The sequence below is a fragment of the Mustelus asterias genome, chromosome 15, assembly GCF_964213995.1.
Source record: "Mustelus asterias chromosome 15, sMusAst1.hap1.1, whole genome shotgun sequence".
In the NCBI taxonomy this organism is placed as follows: Eukaryota; Metazoa; Chordata; class Chondrichthyes; order Carcharhiniformes; family Triakidae; genus Mustelus; species Mustelus asterias.
Window position 1 is genome coordinate 12,230,621 of NC_135815.1, and position 25,814 is coordinate 12,256,434.

Sequence of the window (25,814 nt, forward strand, 5' to 3'; positions counted from 1 at the left end):
GCTGCCATGTGATAAACCCTGTCGGGATTGCTTGCGAGCTCCTAGTAGTGGTTAAGGCGCCCTATGCCTGATCGAGACATCGGGAACTGTGAGAGGGTTGGGGGGAGGGGGGGGGGAGTTGGCACCTGAGAGCCACCCCTTGCCCTTGCTGTCAAACCCCTCCTCCTCCTCCCCACCCCTCATGTATGACCTCGCAACCACCCCCCAACCCCCCTCACCCCCCTCCTGTATGGGATCCAGTGACGATCCAAGGCCTGGGGTGGATGTAGTTGAAGTTTAGATGGACGAGGAGGGGGATCTTATTGAAACTTACAGGATACTGCGAGGCCTGGAGGGGGCGGAGAGGATGTTTTCACTAGTAGGAAAAACTAGAACCAGAGGGCACAACCTCAGGCTGAAGGGAACAATCCTTTAAAACAGAGATGAGGAGGAATTTCTTCAGCCAGAGAGTGGTGAATCTGTGGAACTCTTTGCCGCAGAAGGACATGAAGGCCAGGTCATTGAGTGTCTTTAAGACAGAGATAGATAGGTTCTTGATTAATAAGGGGATCGGGGTTATGGGGAAAAGGCAGGAGAATGGGGATGAGAAAAATATCAGCCATGATTGAATGGCGGAGCAGACTCGATGGGCCGAGTGGCCTAATTCTGCTCCTATGTCTTATGTAGTACTGGTTACAGCCACTGCCTCCCGGTGGCGCTGCTGTTCAACAAAGCTGCCAGCCTCTGATTGGTCGGCAGCACTCAGTAGGTGGGACCTGAGCCCGCTGGGTCTATGACCCTAGGGATGGGCCCTCCAGTGGCTTGTCGAGTGATGGTGGGCCATCCCGAAAAGAGGTGAAGCGAGGCTCTTCACCCAGTGACCGAGACCCCCGTCACCCACATTTTTACTATTCTTGAACAATGGCTTCTTCTTTCTCCTGAGGTTCAGTAGTGGTTGCCGCCTTTAACTTCCCACTGTTCCATCTTGAAACCTCCGTTGATTAATACTTTCCCGTTCGTCATCTCTGCTCGCAAGTTGAGCTGGCAAATTTCCACCCACTCCAATGCCCCCTCCAAAAACCCTCTCTTCCCCTCCCTCAATACCGGCTTTCTGCTCAGGGCTCGAGTTAGTTCTTGCCTAAGTAGCTGCGAGACTTGCAAAGGCCCTTCCACCACTTAGCTCATTCTCCACCGAGCTTCTGGCGCGATAGGACCTCCTAACTACTGTCACCATCTCTCTCTGCTCATCAACTCATGTCCTGTGAAGTTAGTCCCCCTTCCATTAAGTTGTAAATAGATAGCCCCTCCTTCACCGTTCTCAAAGAAAGATTAATTACACAATCTCGTTCTCTAACTCGTGCTTTCTCTGCACTAGAACCATGAATTTCCTCATCAATGCTTCTTCCAACAAGCTCCAGCCTTTGGGGCCTAAATTTGACATTACCTCATGGCTACCCTCGCGTACACTTCTCAACCTTGGCGGTGCCCTGTTGCTTAGGGCCTTGACCTTTCACCTCAGCTTCTCCATAAAAGGGAGAACCGGTCCTGGTGGGCAAAGTATTTACAGACGTTTTGACAGACAAAGCCCCCCAGACACAGACAAGCTTTCAGCTGACCCAGGGCTGAAGGATGTCATATTATTAAAACACGGCCTTAACAATCATAGCCAACCACATTCTCCACATTCCACGGGACTGTGTGTGCCCCGTGTTGGTGGCCACGTAAACCAAAAGGAATCTCAAGGGCAACATGGTATCTTTGGTTGGAACATTTGCTGGGGCCTTTGACTGGTTATTTCCAGAACACCCCCCCACCCCTCTTCGCAGTGCTAAAAATGGCCAACGAGAGTATATTCTATCATTCATTTCAGACAAGTTCCGTTTTCCACTTCTAGACGGTTGTGCCATCGCAAGCAGCCGGTGAAAAATCCCTCTCTGCGAGGAAGGTCACTCCAAATTGTAGTGGCGTTAATCACGAGACCAGCGGAGCGGCCAATGGGTGTGAGGAATGAATCCACTTTATAGCCAAAGGACATGAGAAGTCCTGCATTTAAATAGCGCTTTTCACCACCGCCGTACATCTCAAAACGCTTTAGCCAATGAAATACTTTGGGACTATGGTCACCACGGTGATGTGGGGAACGCCGCAGCCAATTTGCTCCCAGCAACATCCAAAGATGTGCGGGTTAGGTGGATTGGCCATGCTAAGTTGCCCCTTAGTGTCAGGGGGACTAGCAGGGTAAATATGAGGGGTTACGGGCCTGGGTGGGATTGTGGTCGGTGCAGACTTGATGGGCTGAATGGCCTCCTTCTGCACTGTAGGGTTTCTATCCCACGCACTGCAACATGGTGACCACGGGCGGCACGGTGGTTAGCACTGCTGTCCCACGGCACCAGGGACCCAGGTTCAATTCCCGGCTTGGGTCACTGTCTGTGTGGAGTTTGCACATTCTCCCCGTGTCTGCGTGGGTTTCCTCCGGGTGCCCCGGTTTCCTCCCACAGTCCAAAGATGTGTGCGATAGGTGGATTGGCCATGCTAAAATGCCCCTTTGTTTCAGGGGGACCAGCTCGGGTAAATGTGTGGGATTATGGGAATAGGGCCTGGGTGGGATTGTGGGCAGTGGTGGGCTGAATGGCCTCTGTCTGCACTGTCCAGTCTTAAAAACCCATCTGGTTCACTAATGCCCTTTAGGGAAGGAAATCTGCCGCCCTTACCTGGTCTGGCCTACACATGACTCCAGAGTCACAGCAATGTGGTTGACTCTCAACTGTCCTCTGAAATGGCCCAGCAAGCCACTCAGTTGTGTTAAACTGCCACAAAAAAGTCAAAGCGGTTGAAGGAGGCCGCTCACCACCAACTTCTCAAAGGCAACATGGGGCAAGAAATGCTGACCCTGCCAGCGACACGCACATTCCGAGAAAGAAAATCAGGAAAAAAATACATTAACTGACAATGCTGGAAAATCTCAGCGGGTCTGACAGCACCTGTGGGGAGAGAATAGAGCCAACGTTTCGAGTCTGGCTGACCCTTCTGACAGCTCTAAGAGCAAAGAAATATAATAATGATAATCTTTTCTGATTTTCCTTGCTCTTCGATCTGATGAAGGGTCATCCAGACTCAAAACGTTGGCTCTATTCTCTCGCCACTGATGCTGTCAGACCCGCTGAGATTTTCCAGCGTTGTCAGTTTATGTTTCACAATTCCAGCATCCGCAGTATGTTGGGGCGGGATTTTACTGCCTCGCTCGTCCAGGAACCGTAAAATCCCGCCCGGGGTCAACGGACTTTCCCATGGTCCGCCCCTCGCCCGCTCCGATTCCCGTGGCGGGCGGGATGGTAAAATTCCAGCCTCCGGTGAGCGTGCTTCAGCTCTGCGCCGGAGAGGCAGAATACTGAACGCTCGATCCTTAGAACAAAGACAACAAGAGAGAACGGAGAAGGTCTTCAACGAGGAAGCATCGCTGGTGAGAATAAAACAGACTGAAGGCTCCATGAAGGGGTCCGGAGCGGGGAGAATCTGCAGCTTGCACACAGTAGCTCGTGATGGTTCTAATTTACAGTGAGCAACGTAAGAGTTCAGGTAGGGATCATGTACTAGAGTTACAGCACCATGCCTCGGAGGGGTATTACTGGTGGGTGACGGTGTGGGGGTCAGGGGTGTAAATCACTCAGCCTGCGTGTTAAAACTCTTCCTGTCATAGATATCACCAGCCCAGATGTCTTAAACACACAATCTATGTTCCGACAGTTGTGTCAGCTGGTAACGTCAGCACTGCTCTACTCCTGGCCAAAGGCCACGTTATTTACGGCACTCACACAGGTTGAAGGAAATGTTGCAGATGGGGTTACGACTGTTTTGTATCTTCTGAAAATCCCGTCCCAGTAGAGTTTGGCAAGTCCGTGTTTCGGAATGGAATGCAAGAGGGCACGGGGGGAAGAGTTTCTCTGTCGGGTATCTGGTGAATACGATCCCTCTGGCTGATTTCTATCACTCCGTCATTGGTGGCTGCGCCTACTGTAAGCCCCAAACTCTTGAATCCCCTCCTTGCGCCTCGCTGCCTCCTCCTTCATAAACCCAGCTCTGGTATCCAGCTCTTGCTCATCCATTCTCACGTCACCTTCTGTAGCTCACACTTTGTCTGATGGCGCTGATGACATGGCCGCCACTGGTGCAGCCAATGGGATGGGACATGGAGGCGATGGAATTTACAGCCACACGTTGGCGCAGAAGAGAGGAGAACGAGAAGGTGGGAAACGGCCCATGGAATGTGGGACTCAAGAGGGCGGAATTCACCGGCCGCGCTGGTCTAAAAGCCGGAAATTCCCACCCGACCATCAACGGGGTTTCACATTCTCCACAACCCGTCCGCTAAAATTCCAGTGGCGGGTGAGATGGGGGATTTTTGGCCAGAATGTGGGATTGGGAATCTGGAGATTATCGGCCGGTTAGCCTGAAAGGGGCCCATAGACTGGACTTTAGTTTTGGGGTTGGGAACCTGGTGTAGGATGAATTTCCGAGTCCGGGTCACGACCCTGCGTCAAGCTGGGTGTCAGATGCTTGACGGGATTTCTGTGGGGCGGCCAATTCATGACCAGGAACATTCATTGCTTCATGTGGGCGGCACGGTAGCACAGTGGTTAGCACTGCTGCTTCACAGCGCCAGGGACCCGGGTTCAATTCCCGGCTTGGGTCACTGTCTGTGTGGAGTTCGCATGTTCTCCCCGTGTCTGCGTGGGTTTCCTCCGGGTGCTCTGGTTTCCTCCCACAGTCTGAAAGACGTGCTGGTTAGGTGCATTGACCCAAACAGGTGCCGGAGTGTGGCGACGAGGGGAATTTCACAGTAACTTCATTGCAGTGTTAATGTAAGCCTTGCTAATAAATAAACTTTAAACCATTTGCTGGTCAGCCAGGTGGCCACCTATCCCTCCCTGGTCATGCTTTGGCCTCAGTGTGGGGTCAAAAATTCCAGAGGCCTTAATTAGCAATAATTTCCACTCCCTCCACCACCGACGCTCAGTAGCAGCAGTGTGTACCATCTACAAGATGCACTGCAGCAATTTACCAAATATCCTTAGACAGCACCTTGCAAACCCATGACCACTTTCATCTAGAAGGACAAGGGCAGCAGATAAATGGGAACACCATCAGCTGCAAGTTCCCCTCCAAGCCACTCACCATCCTGACTTGGAAATATATCGTCGTTCCTTCGCAGTCGCAGGGTCAAAATCCTGGAATTCCCTCCCTAACGGCATTGTGGGTCAACCCACAGCACATGGACTGCGGCGATTCAAGAAGGCAGCTCACCACCCACCTTCTCAAGGGGCAACTAGGGATGGGCAATAAATGCTGGCCCAACCAGCGATGCCCATGTCCCACGAATCAATAAAATAAAGTTGCCCCTAATAGGTAGCCTACACTTTGTGGGGGTGGGAAGGCATCATGCCAACCCCCACCCCCCACTCCGACCTGGAGTGCCAGGTTGCCAGCATTGCCCTGCTTCTGGGCCGGTTTCAGACATGGGTCGGACGTTGGTGGGCAGTATCTCTGGCAGGGTCGTTGCTGGCAGCCTGGCATTCCGGTCTCCGATGCCAGTTCTCAGACCCTCCCTGCCTCCACCCCCACCTTGGATGGGAAGGAAGGCCTCTGCCGCATATCTCCACACCAAGGATAAGCGAATGGGAACTAATTTAGCATTTTCAAAAATGATGGTTGCTGCCCTTTTCTTTAACGAATGTGAAACACGCTTCAGAAACAAATTAGATTTACTGGACAAGAATGTAGCGTGCATCATAAACATAGACCGGTACAAGTGTCAACACTTACTTCGAGATAATTATAATTTATCAATTGTAAATCTGAAAGTGCCAAAGGGCTAAATGATTTTTGAACAAGCACAAACATATGAACATTAGGATTTAATTTCACACTCGAAATCAGCTTTTATCAATTACCGCAGCAAAGCCACTAATCACAGGCACATCGAGTCTACCAGGTCTGGATTAGCGGCCAAATGGAACACAGCAAGGCTGGAAAGACTAGAGACACTCAGAACTCAATATGGTGGCACAGTGGGTTAGCACTGCCGCCTCGCAGCGCCAGGGACCCGGGTTCGATTCCCAGCTTGGGTCACTGTCCGTGCGGAGTCTGCACGTCCTCCCCGTGTCTGCGCGGGTTTTCTCCGGGTGCTCCGGTTTCCTCCCACAGTCCAAATATGTGCAGGTTAGCTGGATTGGCCGTGTTAAATTACCCCTTACTGTCAGGGGGAGTAGCTAGGGTAAATGCATGGGGCTTTGGAGATAGGGTGGGTGCGATACTTATGGGGATAGCCCTGGATGGGACTGTGGAATTGTGGGATTGCATGTTACCAAGGGCTGGTTACTGATAGCCTGTTACCCAGGGCCCGTTAACATTCTCCCCGTGTCTGCGTGGGTTTCCTCCGGGTGCTCCGGTTTCCCCCCACAGTCTGAAAGACGTGCTGGTTAGGGTGCATTGGCCGTGCTAAAGTCTCCCTCAGTGTAACCCGAACAGGCGCCGGAGTGTGGCGACTGGGGGATTTTCACAGTAACTTCATTGCAGTGTTATGGCGGGGGGGGGTTTGGCCTTCGAGGCGAGGCTGGCGTTCTGGCATTCTGGCATTTTCTCAGTACCATGCATTGTGCCGTTCACCAGGCATGTTACTGCCTCCGGCCTGCCTTCAGGGGAGTGGCTTCTGGGGGGGGGGGTTAGTGGCTACTCATCCACCAGCTAATCCAACCGATTAAAATGCCGAATGTGGATACACAGCAGGCGGTGCCTGGATTTTCCGGATGTGCCCCTGACGAGGTTGGGTGCCTGGAGTTGGCACAGTGACGGTCCGCCAGGGGACAGACTGGGCTCAGGGATGCCGGGCCACAGGCCTGGATCGGCTGGGCTGACGGGGCCTGTGGTGGGGGTTAAGCCTGGTGGCTGTGGCCACAGTGTACCTGCTACTGCTCGCAAGTCGACAGAGGGTGCTCCGGCCTAGTAAACGCCCTGGCTATCTCCCACCAATAGCAGCACCCGCCCCTCCTGCCTCCTCCGAAATTTAATCCAGGCTCCTGTCACTGCAAACCCCTGGGTTTCCCAGCTAGAATCCAGCCCAGCATCGGAAATCCGGAGCCCTGGAACTAAAATTCAGTCCTTTGTCAGCGTTCCAGAATAGGTGGTCAAAGAAAAAGGGATGTGGGAACAGGATGACTGTGGTGAAGGTCAAAGGTCAACACAGGAAGCCAAGCAACCTGTTCCTGTTGGTACAAAGAGGAGAAAAGCTCTCTGAAGAAGAGCCACATCGGACTCACAATATTAACTCTGTTCCTCTCTCCACAGATGCTGCCAGACCTGCTGAGATTTTCCAGCATTTTCTGTTTTTATCTGGAGTTTATAAAGCACTTTTCATGACCATAGGACATCCCAAAGTGCTTTACAGCCAATCAGGTATGTTTTTGAAGTGTAGTCACTATGTCATAGATTGTGGTGAAGCTTCCGCAAACAGCAATCTGGTTTTTTTGGAGCTGTGTTGATTGATTGATTAATATTCGCCAGGACAGAGAATGCCTACAGTGCAGAACAAGGCCATTCGGCCCATCGAGTCTGCACTGACTCTCCGACAGAGCATCTCATCCAGGCCCTATCCCTGTAACCCTGCATATTTACTCTGCTAATCCACCTAACCCACACATCTTTGGACTGTGGGAGGAAACCCACGCAGACATGGGGAGAACTCCACACAGGCAGTCACCCGAGGCTGGAATTGAACCCGGGTCCCTGGCGCTATGAGGCAGCAGTGCTAACCACTGTGCCACCATGCCCCTTCCAAAGAGTGCCCCGGGATCTGCCAAGAGGGCAGACAGGGCCTGGATTTTAGATCTCACCCTAAAGGCGGCACCCCTGACAATGCAGCACTCCCTCACTGGGAGCCACTGCAGTGTCGGCCTAGATTTTGATTCCAGGGGGGTTCTGGAGCGGGGCTCAAACCCACAACCCTCTGATTCGGAGATGAGAGTGCTACCCACTGAGCCAGAGCTGAGAGAGGCCTGGGAGTAGCTCAGACCCCGACTACCCGGTCGGGCTATCCAGCCGGGCATTTCGGGTAAAGAAAATGAAACAGTGAAGAGGCTCAGCGATCAATTCGCTGCTGCCTAAATCTGGGGGTGAAATATCTCCGTGGCGGTGGAGTTCGGAGATGTGGGACAGCACTCCAAAGCCTGGTGACTTTTTGTTTAATTCCGCCCATGCTCAGGAGGACATTAAATTATGCTGTCAACGCATTTCACCTCAAGGTTCAGTCAGAAATATTGAACCCAGGTGGCGAGCTACCTGAACAAAATGGCTATTTATAGCTCCATTATGACAAGCACTGGGCAATTAATCATCCAGTCCAGAGTCTGTACGGTATATCACTGAACTCACCGAGCTGTGAATGGTGCTGCAATCAGCAAATGGAAATGTTCTCCCTCTCCCTCCCTCTCTCTCTCCCTCTCTCTCTCTCCCGCTCTGTGAGCGGCCAAGCGCTGAACTATTGCCCATCACAAACACAAGGCAGACAAACGCCTGAATGTTGGTTTGACCAACAAGATGTAAAACATGGAGCCGGTGGCAGTATTGATTTGAGAGCAATATTTCTCAGTCAGATACTCAAACCAACTCCACTTTTCTAGGTATAAACTGTGAGGTTCACTGTATGCTGTGTCAGTTCAGTGAGATTCACTGTATAACGCCTCGATCCAGTGAGATTCACTGTGTAACGCCTCGATCCAGTGAGGTTCACTGTACACTGTCTCAAGGCAGTAAAGTTCACTGTGTACTGTCTCAATCCAGTGAAATTCACTGTATAACGCTTCAACCCAGTGAGGTTCACTGTATATTGTCTCAATCCAGTGAGATTCACTGTATACTGTCTCAATCCAGTGAAATTCACTGTATACTGTCTCAATCCAGTGAGATTCACAATTTCTACTGTACAATGTTTGGATCCCGTAATCCCCATACCCTCCACTGTACACTGTCTGGACCCTGTAATCCCCATACCCTCCACTGTACAGTGTCTGGACCCTGTGATCCCCATACCCTCCACTGTACACTGTCTGGACCCTGCAGGCTAATGGCTGTGGCCCTCATAATGGTGCTAACTATGAACAATGAATGCTGAATTCCAGTCTTTCCCACCAGCTCCCTCCCTTTAGCAGGACAGCAGGATTTGTATGAAAGGGAACGCCAGGATTCAGGGAGAGGTGGTCTGAGAGTTCTCTGACTGTCACGACACTCCTCAATCCCGCTGCCCTCTTTAACTTTCTGCTGTTCCCTGGAGCTTTGTAGATGACGGAGGGACATCTCACTCACAGTGAATCGAATTGATTTGAAAAGTCATTCTGCCGGATTTATTTGCAGGGAGGCATTATGTGTCTGAGCAAATAAACCTCCGGGCAGGGTCCTGCAGAAAGAAAACAACTTTATTGGAATCCACTTCAATCCCTGACTGATCAGTTCCTGCCATGGATGTGTCAGTGTGGTGACAGCGCATCTCAGACTCGCTTGGTAACAGATGACTGTTTTGTTTTCATAAGTAGACCTTGAAGGTAATTTAACACAACACACCTCTCTCTCCCTCTCTCCACGACAAGAGACAGCTAGTATATCACTTCTCCCGCCTGTTTTAACACACATTGATGCATGGTGGAATATTGGGAAGGAGGTGGCCTAGTGCTATTGTCACTAGAATATTAATCCACAAACTCAGCTAATGTTCTGGGGGACCCGGGTTCGAATCCCGCCACGGCAGATGGTGGAATTTGAAATCAATTTTAAAAATCTGGAATTAAGAATCTACTGATGACCACGAAACCATTGTCGATTGTCGGAAAAACCCATCTGGTTCACTAACGTTCCTTAGGGAAGGAAATCTGCCGTCCTCACCCGTTCTGGCCTACATGTGACTCCAGAGCCACAGCCAATGTGGTTGACTCTCAAATGCCCTCCAAGGGCAACTAGGGATGGGCAATAAATGCTGGCCAGCCAGCGACACCCATGTCCCATGAATGAATAAAAAAAATATTGTGTACAGTTCTGGACACCACAGTATAGGAAGGATGTGAATCCATTGGAGAGAGCGCAGAAGAGATTTACAAGAATAGTTCCTGGGACAAGAAACTTCAGTTATGAGGATAGATTGGAGAGGTGGAGACTGTTTCCTTGGAGAGAAGACAGTTAAGAGAAGATTTGATAGTAATGTTCAAAATTGTGAGAGGGCTGGACAGAGTAGAGAGGGAGAAACTGTCCCCCCTCACAAAAGGATCAAGAACGAGAGGGCACAGATTTAAAGCGATTTGTAAAAGAAGCAAACATGTTGTGAGAAAAAATCTTTTCACAGAATGAGTGGTTGGGATGTGGAATGCTGTGCCTGGGAGAATGGTGGGGGACAGGTTTAATCGAGTCATTGTCGAGGGCATTGGATGATTACTTGGATAGAAACAACGTGCAGGGGTAGGGGGAAAGGCAGGGGAACGGCACTAAGTTATGATGCTCATCTGGAGAGCCGGTGCACACATGATGGGCCAAATGGCCTCCTCCTGCACTGTGACAATTCTGTGATCCTGTGCTGCACTGCAGGATAATGCCCAGCATGAACTGAGCGGAAACGTTTCCGGAATCATTCCACACAGGAAAAAAAAAAGTACTTACATCTATACAGCACCTTTACCATAAGACCATAAGATATAGGAGCAGAATTAGGCCACTCGGCCCATCGAATCTGCTCCGCCATTCAATCGTGACTGATTTTTTTTCTCATCCCCATTCTCCTGCCTTTTCCCCATAACCCCTGATCCCCTTATCAATCAAGAACCTATCTATCTCTGTCTTAAAGACACTCAATGACCCGGCCTCCACAGCCTTCTGCGGCAAAGAGTTCCACAGATTCTCTGGGTGAAGAAATTCCTCCGCATCTCTGTTTTAAAGGATCGTCCCTTTAGCCTGAGGTTGTGCCCTCTGGTTCTAGTGTTTCCTACTAGTGGAAACATCCTCTCCACGTCCACTCTCTCCAGGCCTCGCGGTATCGTGTAAGTTTCAATAAGATCCCCCCCCTCATCCTTCTAAACTCCAAGGAGTACAGACCCAGGGTCCTCAACCGTTCCTCATATGACAAGCGGTATCGGTACCTTTCTGACCTCAGAATGCCTCAAAGCACCTTACAAAGCCCACTTCTGTTTGAATGAAGTGATATTGCAGAGCTGAATGGTACAGTGTAACCCTCGGACATAAATCAGAAAAAGCTAGCATACAGGTACGGCAGGCGATTAGGAAGGCAAATGGAATGTTGGCGTTCATTGCTAGCGGAGTGGAATATAAAAGCACGGAAAGTGTTACAACAGCTGGTGAGACCACATCTGGAATACTGTACAGTTCGTGTCTCCTGAAGAAAGGATATAATTGCAGTGGAAGCAGTGAGGGAAGGTTCACTCTATTGATCCCTGGGATGTCGGGGTCGTCCAGTGAGGATAGTTGGGGCAGGTAGGGCCTGTACCCATTGGAGTTTAGAAGATTGAGAGGTGAACCTATTGAAACATTGAAGATCCCGAGGGGATGTCTCCCCCTTCCTTTGTGGAGAGGTCCAGAACCAGGGGACACAGTTTAAAAATGAAGGGTGTCTCATTTAAGATGCAGATGAGGAGAATCTGTTTTTCTCCATGAGGTTTGTCAAGTGTGTGGAATTCATTCCCCCAACAGGCCGCAGGGGCTGGGCCGTTGAATATATTCGAGGCTGAGTTAGCCAGGGTTTTTCATCAACACAGGAGTGAAGGGTAACCAGGGGTGGGGGGGGGGTGGGTGGTGGGTGTAGTTGAGGTCACAATCATCTCAGTTCAGTCATGATCTTATTGAATAGTGTAGCAGGCTCGACGGGCCCGAGTGGCCTACTCCTGCTTCTGATCCTTGTATCCAGAAGGGCAGCCACTGCTACGTTGAGGCAAACGCGGCAGCCCATTTGTGCACAGCAAGCTCCCACAAAGAGCAACATGATCAATTTGCGGCAGTGTTGATGGAGGGATGAATGTTGGCCAGGACGGCAGGGGGAATTTCCCTGCTTTTCTTTGTGTTGTGGGGGCTTTTTAGAAAGAGGAGAATGACCCCCGTTTATCCACCATCTTTCACAATCAACGGCCAAGACCATAAGAAATAGGAGCAGGAGTAGGCCATTCAGCCCCTCGAGCTGCTCTGACATTTGATAAGATCACGGCTGATCTAACACACACTGAGTCCACTTTCCTTCCTACTCTCCATACCCTTAATTCCCCAACTGATTAAAAACCTATCATTTCCAGCCTTAAAAATGTTCAAGAACTCGGCTCCCACAGCTTCCTGGGGTAAAGAATTCCAAAGGTTCACCACTCTCTGAGAGAAGACATTTTTCCTCAAATCCATCTTAAATGAGCACCCCCTTATTCTGCAACAATGCCCTCTGGTCCCACACTCTCCCATGAACAAAGAACAAAGAACAGTACAGCACAGGAAACAGGCCCTTCGGCCCTCCAAGCCTGTGCCGCTCCTTGGTCCAACTAGACCAATCGTTTGTATCCCTCCATTCCCAGGCTGCTCATGTGACTATCCAGGTAAGTCTTAAACGATGTCAGCGTGCCTGCCTCCACCACCCTACTTGGCAGCGCATTCCAGGCCCCCACCACCCTCTGTGTAAAAAAACGTCCCTCTGATGTCTTGAGTTATACTTCGCCCCTCTCAGCTTGAGCCCGTGACCCCTCGTGATCGTCACCTCCGACCTGGGAAAAAGCTTCCCACTGTTCACCCTATCTATACCCTTCATAATCTTGTATACCTCTATTAGATCTCCCCTCATTCTCCTTCTTTCCAAGGAGAACAACCCCAGTCTACCCAATCTCTCCTCATAGCTAAGACCCTCCATACCAGGCAACATCCTGGTAAACCTTCTCTGCACTCTCTCCAATGCCTCCACGTCCTTCTGGTAGTGCGGCGACCAGAACTGGACGCAGTACTCCAAATGTGGCCTAACCAGCGTTCTATACAGCTGCATCATCAGACTCCAGCTTTTATACTCTATACCCCGTCCTATAAAGGCAAGCATACCATATGCCTTCTTCACCACCTTCTCCACCTGTGTTGCCACCTTCAAGGATTTGTGGACTTGCACACCTAGGTCCCTCTGTGTTTCTATACTCCTGATGACTCTGCCATTTATTGTATAACTCCTCCCTACATTATTTCTTCCAAAATGCATCACTTCGCATTTATCCGGATTAATTCCATCTGCCACCTCTCCGCCCAATTTTCCAGCCTATCTATATCCTGCTGTATTGCCCGACAATGCTCTTCGCTATCCGCAATTCCAGCCATCTTCGTGTCATCCGCAAACTTGCTGATTACACCAGTTACACCTTCTTCCAAATCATTTATATATATCACAAATAGCAGAGGTCCCAGTACAGAGCCCTGCGGAACACCACTGGTCACAGACCTCCAGCCGGAAAAAGACCCTTCGACCACTACCCTCTGTCTCCTATGGCCAAGCCAGTTCTCCACCCATCTAGCCACTTCTCCTTGTATCCCATGAGCCTTAACCTTCTTAACCAACCTGCCATGTGGGACTTTGTCAAATGCCTTACTGAAATCCACATAGACGACATCCACGGCCCTTCCTTCATCAACCGTTTTTGTCACTTCCTCAAAAAACTCCACCAAATTTGTAAGGCACGACCTCCCTCTTACAAAACCACGCTGTCTGTCATGAGTGGGAACATTCTCCCAACGTTTACCCCGTCCAACCATCGAACAATCTTTTGATTTGATTTATTATTGTCACATGTATACAGTGAAAAGTACTGTTTCCTGCGCGCTCTACAGACAAAGCATACCGTTCATAGAGAAGGAAAGGACAGAGTGCAGAATGTAGTGTTACAGTCATAGCTAGGGTGTAGAGAAAGATCAACTTAGTGCGAGGTAGGTCCATTCAAAAGTTTGATGGCAGCAGGGAAGAAGCTGTTCTTGAGTTGGTGCATGACCTCAGACTTTTGTATCCTGGCCCTCCAGCTGGTGCAGTTGGATATTTGACATCCACCTGTGATGGCAGGTGTTTAATATCACACCTGAAAGACAGCACCTTTGACAGTGCAGCACTCTCTCAGTACTGCACAGAAGTCCCAACCTAGATTATAGGCTCAGGTTTGTGGAGTTGGCCTTGAACCACAGTCTTTGATCTGATTTATTATTGTCTATATTTCTATATTTCGACCATATCCCCTCTCATTCTTCTGAACTCCCAGGAGTACAGACACAACCTGTTTAATCTTTCCTCACGTCAGTCCCTCCATCCCCGGGATCATCCTCCCGGCCCCAAGGTGTTTCTCATCCGAAAGATGGCATTGAACAAAGAACAAAGAAAATTACAGCACAGGAACAGGCCCTTCGGCCCTCCAAACCTCCACCGAACATGCTGTCCGTCTGAACTAAAACCTCCTACCCTTCCGGGGACCAAATCCCTCCATTCCCATCCTATTCATGTATTTGCCCAGATGCCCCTTAAAAGTCACTGCCGTATCTGCTTCCACTACCTCCCCCGGCAGCGAGTTCCAGGCACCCACCACCCTCTGTGTAAAAAAACTGGCCTCATACATCTCCTTTAAATCTTGCCCCTCCCACCTAGGAGTTGCTGACAGTGTGGCACTCTCAGTACTGCACCGGGGCAGCAGACTAGGTTTTTATACTCGAGTCTCTGGAGTGGGATTTGAACATGCAATCTTTTGAGTCAGAGGTGAGGGTGTTATTCACTGAGCCACAGCTGACAGAACATCAAATGCCTACACTCAGCAAGGGGAAAGAGAGAGAGAGAGCGAGACAGAGTGAGAGAGAGAGCGAGCGAGAGACAGAAAGTGAGAGAGAGGGAGAGAGAGAGAGAGAGAGAGCGAGAGAGAGAGCGAGAGCGAGAGAGAGCGAGAGACAGTGAGAGAGTGTGAGAGGGAGAGCGAGAGATGGAGAGCGAGAGAGAGGGCGAGCGAGAGAAAGAGACAATGAGAGGAAGAGACAGAGAGCGAGAGAGAGAGCGAGACAGAGCGAGACAGAGCGAGAGACAGAGCGAGAGAGAGAGAGAGAGAGGAAGAGAGAGAGAGAGAGAGACAGTGAGAGAGAGAGCGAGAGGGAGAGCGAGACAGAGAGAGAGAGACAGAGCGGGAGAGAGCGAGAAAGAGAGAGAGACAATGAGAGAGAGAGTGAGAATGAGAGAGAGAGAGACTTTCACACATCAACCTGTGCTGGATTCGAAGCCGCTTCTTTGGTGACCCTTTAAAATCCCTTCCTCCGAACCCACTGCAACACCGTGGGAAGAAGTTTCCTGTCCCGCCCACCAGTAGGTGGGGGCGGGGTGGGGGCGGGGGTGGGTGGGGGGGGGGGGGGGGGGGCGCGGGTGACCATGCAAAGGTCCATTGACCTCGGGTGGGATTTTCCAGCCTTGGAGCGAGCGCGGCCGGGAAGTCCAGCCCCCAATCTCCTCCCCGGTCACCACAACCTGCTCTAGCCTCTCGCTTCTCCAAAGGAATTGAACCCGGGAGCCACTGCAATAAACATTCTTGAGTGAGTGCTGGGATTTTTAACACATCAAGACGTTGGAGACAAAGGAACAGGGGAAGCGTCCTTCAAATGGAATTACCTGAAGCGCTGGGTGAAAGGCAAAAATGGGAACCTTGACACAGCCTGACTCCCCGAGTAATTCAGACATAACAAACCTTGTCTGCCATCTCACAGCGTTTGCAATCACAGGCAAAGCAGTACTGCTTCGTTAGCTGTCTCCTCCGATCTTGGCTTGTTGCCATGACATCAATGTAACTGACCGTCAGCTGATGGGTGGAAGAAACAATGAATGATTAGGCTGAAAACATTAATAACTAACAATCTCTCTCATCTAAAGCAAAACTTTCCAGTCAGCGTTAGTTGTCAAGGTCCTGCCTTACATCTGCAAGGTGACATCTTGTCCTCTAAGTGTCGTAGTGTTTTGGGAGCTTGGGGGGAGTGTGAGATTACCGTCTATCTGTTGGAAGTTATGTTCACTCATTAAGCACACTTGTTTTTCTATCTAAGACCGGGCTCCCAGAGGACCGCAACTCAAACTGAAGCCTCCCTGGCTTTTCTCAACCACTCATCTTGATTCTTTCCGCACATTTAACTCTGAGTGGAGACCGGGCCAGTTGGTGAGACCCACGGAAGTGCGAGACTCCCAAAAATATTCAACAGTATTCAAGAGGTGGCTGGATATAGCACTTGGGGCAAATGGGATCAAAGGTTATGGGGAGAAAGCGGGATTAGGCTAATAAATTGGACGATCAGCCGTGACCGTGATGAATGGCAAAGGAGGCTCGAAGGGCCGAATGGCCTCCTCCTGCTCCTATCTTCTATGTTTCTATGTTTCTATGTAATACCATATCCCAAAGTGTCATTGCCAGCAATCTCCCAGGGTGAAATAGCATCGAGGAGCCTCCTCAGATTGCTCTGCATGTCTCCAAGTACGGATATCTGGGGCAGAGGGAGGAAAGAAAAGGAACAAATTCGCCCCTCAAGATGTCCCAAGGTACTTGACAGCCAATGAAGATACCTGGACTTGCCAGATGTGATGGTCATCCTTGTAAAATCAATGAGCCTTCAGTTACAATGCTGCATATGCAAGGCTAACGCACAAATCACCACAGCAACCAGTAATCTGGACCATCTGCCCCAATAACATGGCGTATCCCAAATCCCAGCACTACCTACAGGACCAAGGTAGGTTTACATTCCTCAGACAGCTGTTCCTCAGTGAGATTGTTAGGATTGCACGAAAAAAGTAATATTCGTACCACTCAAGTACCAGACAATGACCATCTCCAATAAGAGAGCATCTAAACATCGCCCCATGACATTCAATGGCATTGCCATTGCTGAATCCCTCGCTATCAACATTCCGGGCGGTTACCATTGACCAGAAACTCAACTGGACTCACCACACAGTGGCCACAAGAGCAGGTCAGAGGCTAGGAATACTGCGGCGAGTAACTCACCTCCTGACTCCCCCAGAGCCTGTCCACCATCTACAAGGCACAAGTTAGGAGTGTGATGGAATACTCCCCACTTGCCTGGATGGTGCAGCTCCAACAACACTCAAAAAGCTCGACACCATCCAGGACAAAGCAGCCCCGCTTGATTGGCTCCACATCTACAAACATTCAATTCCTCTACCACCGAAGGACAGTGACAGCCATATGTACCATCTACAAGATGCACCGCAAGAACTCACCAAGGTTCCTTCGGCAGCACCTTCCAGAATTACAGAAGGACAGGAGCAGCAGATATCTGGGAACACTACCATATGCAGGTCTCCCTCCAAGCCACTCACCATCCGGATTTGGAAATATATCCCCGTTCCTTCACTGTCGCTGTCCTGCCACACTTCCAGGCTGTGTATTCCAGACCCCACCCAATTTCATGGGATGTGAAATAGCACCGGATAATCTGTTTTTGTGCTGTTAAGGGATAAATACCAGCCAGGACCTGGGATAACACCAATGCTCTTCTCCAAAATAGTGCCGTGGGATCTTTTGTATGCACCCGAGCAGGTGGAGAAGGCCTCACATTTAATGTCTCATCCAACAGCACCATGGATTTTCTTTCTTAAACAGGTGGCGATATCAGAGTTATGTGACTTTAAATTACCAGAGCGAAACTTTTCTATTTGTGGCAATTTCATAGAATCATAGAATCTCTACAGTGCAGAAGGAGGCCATTTGGCCCATCACGCCTATACTGACAACAATCCCACCCAGGCACTATCACCATAACTCCAATTATTTACCCTCCTAACACCCCCCCGACACTAAGGGGCAATTTATCATGGCCAATCAACCTAACCGCACATCTTTAGATTGGGAGAAAACTGGAGCACCCGGAGGAAACCCACGCGGATACGGGGAGAACGTGCAAGCTCCACACAGACAGTGACCCGTGGTCGGAATCAAACCTGGGTCCCTGGCACTGTGAGGCAGCAGCGCTAACCACCATGCCGCTCAGTTTGCTGGGTTTCCTACTTTACAGCAATGTCTAAGTTAAGTTTAAGTTTATTTATAAGTTTATTTATTAGTCACAAGTAGGCTTACATTAACACTGCAATGAAGTTACTGTGAAAATCCCCGAGTCGTCACAATCCAGCGCCTGTTCGGGTACACTGAGGGAGAATTTAGCATGGCCAATGCCCCTAACCAGCGGCATCTTTCAAAGTGTGGGAGGAAACCGGAGCACCCGGAGGAAACCCACGCAGACACGGGGAGAACGTGCAAACTCCACACAGACAGTGACCCAAACCGGGAATCGAACCCGGGTCCCTGGCGCTGAGAGGCAGCAGTGCTAACCACTGTGTCACCGTGTTGTCTGCACTTCAGTGATGTGCTCTGGAACGTCCCGAGGTCTTGAAAGGGACTGAATAAATGCAGGTTGTGCTTCTTAAACAAATATACCCAGCGTAGGGAAGAACCGGACTGGGTCTCAGCTCTTTAACAGATCACTGTGCTGGGGGGAGAGGGGGAGGGAGAGGGTGGTGGTGGGGGGGGCGGGGGGGAGAGGGGGGGGGAGAGGGGGGGGTGGGGGGGGGGAGAGGGGGGGCGGGGGGTGGTTTCCTACACGCCCAGCTTTCAGATTGCTCTCGTTGGGCCTCAGTGAAAGATTTCACACTTTGCCGCGGTTGTGGCGAAAGGTGAACACAAGGTCAGTCAAAACCGGAGGTGTTCACTGTTGCAATATCAGCGTCGATTGCATTCATAACTAGGGCTGTAAAAGTTCAAAAAGCAATGGCTGAGATACCGCTGTGAGCAGCTATTAAACTGTTTGTGAGTTTGTCCGTCAGCTTCTCATCATATTGTACGTCCCGTGTGTGTTCTAACACACGGCCAGGTAGAGGAAGGTTCACTTTGCCTTTGACTGAATGGAGGAACGCCTGGCTCTCTGCCACCGAGCACATTGTTATCACGATAACAACGGTCACTTCAAAGACCACATGGATATTCTGCTGGAGCATTAAAGGGAGGGTGATAGGGACAGTGGGTGAGAAGCCAACATCTTAAATCTGTGACCCATAGTCCTTGTACAATCAGTCCATGGGAAGGGCTTCTCTTTATCCACCTTATCTAAACCTGTCACAATCTGGTACAAATCTCCCCTCAGTCTCCTTTCCCCAGAGGAGAACAAACCCAGCTTCTCCAGCCCTTACTTTGCTGCTAACATCCCTGGGACCTTTCCGAAGAGTCTCAGCTGTCACCTTCTTTCTCACCCAGTAAAAAAACATTTATTCATTAGTCACAAGTAGGCTTACATTTAGGGCGGCACGATGGCACAGTGGTTGGCACTGCTGCCTCACAGCGCCAGGGACCCGGGTTCAATTCCCGGCTTGGGTCACTGTCTGTGTGGAGTTTGCACGTTCTCCCCGTGTCTGCGTGGGTTTCCTCCGGGTGCTCCGGTTTCCTCCCACAGTCCAAAGACGTGCGGGTTAGGTGGGTTGGCCATGCTAAATTGCCCCTTAGTTTCAGGGTAAATGCATGGAGTTGTGGGGAAAGGGCCTGGATGGAATTGTGATTGGTGCAGACTCGATGGGCCAAATGGCCTCCTTCTGCACTGCAGGATTCTATGAAGTTACTGTGAAAATCCCCCAGTTGCCACACTCCTGCGCCTGTTTGGGTACACTGAAAACAAGGGATTTGGAGATCAGAAGTGAACGGAAGCAAGGTTCACAATGCTTTTAGAGTCCATCACAATTTTCGGGTTTTGCCATCACCCCAGGAGGACCACGGCAAAGCTGGAGTATCGCGTTCAGATCTGCTCACCTCACTTCAGGAAGGACGTGGGGGTCTTTGACAGGTCACAGCTGAGACTCGCTGAGATGACAGTGGGATTAATCAGATAGCAATTTCAGAGAGCTGTCCTATGCACAATGGGCCAAATGGTCTCCTTCTGTGCAATATGATTCTATTGTGTTTCTATGAAACACACTTCCCTGACTGGTCGCAGTGGGATGTAGGGGTTTAATGGTGATGGTGTGGTAGTGACCATTATTGTAACAGGGCCCATGGTTAAATGATTGAGTCACTGTTTATATTTCATGTCTAACACACAAAAGCCTCTGAAGACATTAAAGGTGAAGCATTGAGAGTGAAAAGCTTTTCACCTTGACTGCTACAGCATTTATTTACCTTCAAACAAACCAAATGAGATGTTTCAAACATCACTGGGTCATGTACAGGGGGGTGGGATGGCTGCTTCATCTGACACACACACATGCACACACACACATGCACACACATGTGCACAAACACACAAACACACCCACTCATACACATGTACAAACACATATACACACACACGTATACACACACACACAGACAGATACACAAACACAAGCAACACAGACACACACACCTGTACACACACACAGGTAAACGTACACACGTAAACACACACACATGTAAACACCACTCACAGGCAACGCACACATGCACCACACATACATGCACTAACACACAAATTCACATACTACACACATGCAACACACACACATGCAGCAAACAACCCACAAACACTCAAACACACACCACATGCATGCAACATACATATGTGCACACACACACAACATGCATGCATACTCAAACACACGTAAACAAACACATACGCATTAACATGTACATGCACACACTAATGTGCATACGCACATAGTAACATACAGACACACACACACACGCATGCTCACACACACTCCTAGAACTTTGACCTGAAGCTTAAGCTTCAGAGATAACAACCACATGAAAAAAACTATTAGCATTTAACACAAATAACATAAAACCTCTCCATAACCTATTCTCGGCACCCACCAAATAAACAAAAAGCCAGATTGTAAAACAAAGGCGGGTTTATTCCAAAGGATGTGCGAGATATGGGTTGTATATCGGTGTGGGAGCCACTGACAATGTAAACTAAAGTGTTATAGCAGAGATAGTGAAAGGTGGCCTGTATGGTAAAAGCAGAATTGGAAAGAGCGGGCCTTTCACAGGGTAATGTGGACTATTCCCCTGTGACACTCATTTAAATCAAATGTCTACTCCTATAAAGTGAGAAGAGTAATTTGATCATTTTAATCACACTGCTCCTCACTGCAAGCCAGAATCTCATTGAGGTCAAAGGAAGTGAAGGAGATAAACTGCCTAACGATCCCAAACCCTCAAACTATGGAGTGATTCCACAACCCCTCCTGGACATATGGTGAATCTGAGCGTTTCACAGGGTGTCAGAGTGTGCTGGCTATCCGCTGAATCACTGTGCTTTCAAAGAATTATCTTCAAGCCTTCATCCCAAGGCCTGGATTTCCCTCTGTAAACTTCTCCAACTCTCTTTCCCCCTTTAAGATGCTCCATAAAACCCATCTCTGGTTTTGGTTATTTGCCCCAACATCTCCTTACAATGGCGCAGTATCCATAAAAAGTACCCAGTCCATCACACAAACCAGCCTCCCATCCACCGACTCCATCAACACTTCCCACTGCCTCGGAAAAGCAGCCAGCATAATCAAGGACCCCCACACACCCCCGACATTCTCTCTTCCACCTTCTTCCATCAGGAAAAAGAGACAAAAGTCTGAGGTCACGTACCAACCAACTCAAGAACAGCTTCTTCCCTGCTGCCATCAGACTTTTGAATGGACCTACCTCGTATTAAGTTGATCTTTCTCTACACCCTGCTCATGACTGTAACACTACATTCTGCACCCTCTTCTTTCCTTCTCTATGAACGGTATGCTTTGTCTGTATAGCGCGCAAGAAACAATACTTTTCACTGTGTACTAATACATGTGACAATAATAAACCAAATCAAATCAAAAAAGTGCTTCGTAACAATTCTCTGGAGCTCCTTGACATCTTGTATTTATATAGCGTCTTTTAGATAATACAAGTTGTTGTTGTACTAAATGCCAAATGTCAATTGAGGCCTAAATGAAGGCCTGGCCCACACAGGCGGAAGGAAAGAAATTGAAAGGATGTGCCAGGTGAAGTAACTCCTCAGAAGCAGGTGTCCCTTCACCAGATTCTGTCTATTTACAAACTCTATTCAGCCCCTAGAGTGTTTCAGGTACAGTCAGAATCCAGAGTGCCAGTGGACCTGACTCTCCCATATTTATATACTGCTGAGGCTCCCTGATTGGGCAGGCAATCATGGTCTCAATCAGGGATCTCATACTCCAAGAGGCCGGCCAACCTCATGGGCCTCGTCCAAGTCATGACACCAGCAGGCTGGAGTTGGAGATGGGCAGAGTTGTTGGAGGTGACAGAGATGGGCTGGGGGATGGGCATGGGTGGCAAGGCCATGAAGGGATTAAGGCACAGGAAAACAATTTTAAAATCGGGGCGAGGGCAGACCGAGAGTGCAGAGGTGACAGGTGAACACACGGAGCAATGAGCAACCAAGCTCCAATCGACGCACTGGACATGGTCTTCCAGTAGCATCGTGGTGGGGCCTACCTCGGGAGATCCGGCTAAAAGCCCATTGACTGCCAGCGGGGCTGGACAATCCTGGGGACGGGGAGGTGAAGCTGGAAAATCTCGCTTGTAGGTATCACCTTATAGCAAATTACCTCCTCATCGACTTCAATCTGTCGAACTGCATGCAGCCGGAGATGTTTTCCTTCAAAGACAATCACACAGTTTGGATCGCAGCTATGGTTCAGCAGAGACACGCTGTAAAGAGATAACCACTTAACGTTAGTTCAATCTGACAGGCGATGCTCACTTTCCTTCAGAATCCGGGAAAAGCCAGTGTCTGTAGTGATCGTACAAAATGCCCCGACAGATCGCTTTAAAATTCTGACATGTCACAAAATCAGAAGGCTGCCACAACGCTGGGCTGAAGCCACTAATCTCCACAAAATAAATGGACTTTCACTGCCAGGTCAAAATTAAAATCAGTTGTTGTTTTCTCTCTAAAGTCCTAAGAAAATTATCATAAGGCTAATCATCCTCACGCTACCAAACGCCAACCGTCAGTTTGCAATTATAGAATCATAGAATCCCTACAGTGCAGGAGGAGGCCATTCGGCCCATCGGGTCTGCACCGACAACAATCCCAGCCAGGCTTTATCCCTGTAACCCCACGTATTTACCCCGCTAATCCCGGGACACTAAGGGACAATTTAGCATGGCCAATCAACCTAATCCACATATCTTTGGATTGTGGGAGGAAACCGGCGCAGACACGGGGAGAACATGCAAACTCCACACAGTAAGAAGTCTCACGACACCAGGTTAAAGTCCAACAGGCTTATTTGGTAGCACGAGCTTTCGGAGTGTCGCTCCTTCATCAGCTGAGTGCCCACTCACCTGATGAAGGGGCAGCGCTGCGAAAGCTCGTGCTACCAAATAAACCTGTTGGGACTTTAACCTGGTGTTGTGAGACTTCCTACTGTGCCCACCCCAGTCCAATGCCGGCATCTCCACATCAAAACGCCACACAGTGACCCCAAGCCAGGAATCAAACCCAGGTCTCTGGAGCTCTGAGGCAGCAGTGCTAACCACTGTGCCACCCTGCCGCCCAATTGGCAGCTTCTCATCCCTGTGTTCCACTCCCAAGCACCCACGACAGCAGCCAGCGCGTTCCGAAGCAAATGGGTGAGTCGCCGGGAGGGTGGGTTTTGGGTTTTGATAAAAAGCCCTTCAATGTTGTAGCGCAGGGAAGGCTGGCAAAGATGGGCATCAGCAGATGGTTTGAGAAGGAATAATCAAAGCCGTTTTGAGAAATCAACCCACCAGAGAACTCAGCCAGAAGTGGAAAGTGGAACCTTCAGAAATATGTCTAGACAATCTGTTTGGAGTTTTTCTATTCTTGGTGAATTCCAAGACTCATTAAAATGGAGAACACAGAGGGAGTGTGGCAAAGGTTCACCAGACTTGATTCGTGGGATGGCAGGATGACCATACGGGGAGAGATCAGGTCGACTGGACCTGTATTCACTGGAAATGAGGAGAATGAGAAGGGAACTCATTGCAACGTCTCTGGTTGGGGGCAGGGGTAGGGTATCTGGAACAAGATACAATATACGGCACAGTGGCACAGTGGTTAGCACTGCTGCCTCACAGGGCCAGAAATCCAGCTTCAATTCCGGTCTCGGCTCACTGTCTGTGTGGAGTTCGCATGTTCTCCCCGTGTCTGCGTGGGTTTCCTCTGGGTGCTCCATTTTCCTCCCACAATCTAAAGATGTGCGGGTTAGGTGGATCGGCCATGCTAAATTGTCCCCTGGTGTCAGGGGGATTAGCAGGGGAAATAAGTGGGGTTATGGGGATGGGGCCTGGATGGGATTGTTGTCAGTGCAGACTTGATGGGCCAAATGGTCTCCTTCTGCACCGTCAGGATTCTATGATTCTATGAATATAATCAGACCACATTTGGAGTATTGTGAGTAATTCTGGGCCCCGTATCTAAGGAAGGATGTGCTGGCCGAGGGTCCAAAGGAGGTTCACGAGAATGATCCCAGGAATGAAAAGCTTGACATGTGAGGAGAGTTTGAGGACTTTGGGCCTGTACTCGATGGAGCTTAGAAAGATGAGGGGGGGGAATCTTATTGAAACTCACAGAATACTGAAAGGCCTGGATAGAGTGGACATGGGGAAGATGTTAGCATTAGTAGGAGAGACTAGAATCTGGGGGCACAGTCTCAGAGTAAAGGGATGACCTTTTAGAACCGAGATGAGGAGGAATTTCTTCAGCCGGAGGGTGGTGAATCTGTGGAATTCATTGCCATGGAAGGTCTTGAGTGCATTTAAGGCAGAGATAGATAGGTTCTTGATTGGTAAGGGAATCAAAAGTTTCTGGGAAAAGGTGGGAGAATGGGGTTGAGAAATTTATCATGGCGGAGCAGACTCGATGGGCCGAATGGCCTAGTTCTGCTCTTATATCTTATGATCTTATAAGAGGCCACAGACTCAGGGCACGGGGTAGGCCATTTAGGACCGAGATGAGGAGAAATGTCTTCACTCAAAGGGTGGTGAACCTGTGGAATTCTCTACCACAGAACGTTCTGGAGGCTGAATCAATGAATGGGTTAAAGCAGGAAATAGATAGATTCCTGGACTCTGGAGGGGTTTGGGGAGAGAGCAGGAGTATGGTGTTGAGATAGAAGACCTGCCATGTTGAATGGCACAGCAGGCGCGAAGGGCTGAATGGCCTACTCCTGCTCCTATTTTCTATGTTTCTATTTCCGAATCCCAGTCGCTCTCAGACCTAGCTGACACTCTGATGAATGTAAAAGATCCCCTGGTGCTATTTCTAAGAGCAATATTTATTTATATGAATATTTATCCCTCGACCAACACCGCGAGCTTATTTCATCGCTGTCATGTGACTTTGTGGGACCTTGCTGTGCTCAAGTGGGCCGAGGATTCCCTACGTTGCAACAGTGACTACGCTTGAAAAGTATTTCAGCCCCTTTGGGATGGTTTTGGAAGGTACTATATAAATGCACAAATTTTGGCTGCAGTTCACATGCCCCCACCGGGCAAGCTTTCATTTGGGGAGGGAGGGGGGCACATTTAATAGGGTGGATGTTTACCCCACTGACTTGTCACCCAGTCCCCGAGCTCACCCCCATAATGTTGAACTGTTGTGGGGCCGCGCTTCTGACCCTTGCGCGCGCCTGCCAACCAAAATATTATTGAGCTGATTAGATTTATTATTGTCACATGTATTAACATACAGTGAGAAGTATTGTTTCTTGCGCGCTATACAGACAAAGCATACCGTTCATAGAGAAG

At 49.6% G+C, this 25,814-nt stretch overlaps 1 protein-coding gene across 3 annotated transcripts in view; it reads right to left on the bottom strand.

Moving 5' to 3' along the window:
• smyd3 (SET and MYND domain containing 3) overlaps positions 1-25,814 on the bottom strand; it is a 738,112-nt gene that overhangs the window by 99,541 nt on the left and 612,757 nt on the right. For 2 of the 3 annotated variants that reach the window (XM_078229519.1, XM_078229520.1), the window contains exons 7-8: positions 22,646-22,748; positions 15,738-15,848 (exon numbers count right to left, since the gene is read on the bottom strand). In XM_078229519.1, the coding sequence (XP_078085645.1) occupies positions 15,738-15,848; positions 22,646-22,748 (214 nt within the window). Of the gene's footprint in view, positions 1-15,737; positions 15,849-22,630; positions 22,749-25,814 lie in introns of all 3 variants that reach the window. The other variant, XM_078229518.1, reaches the window with a different exon arrangement.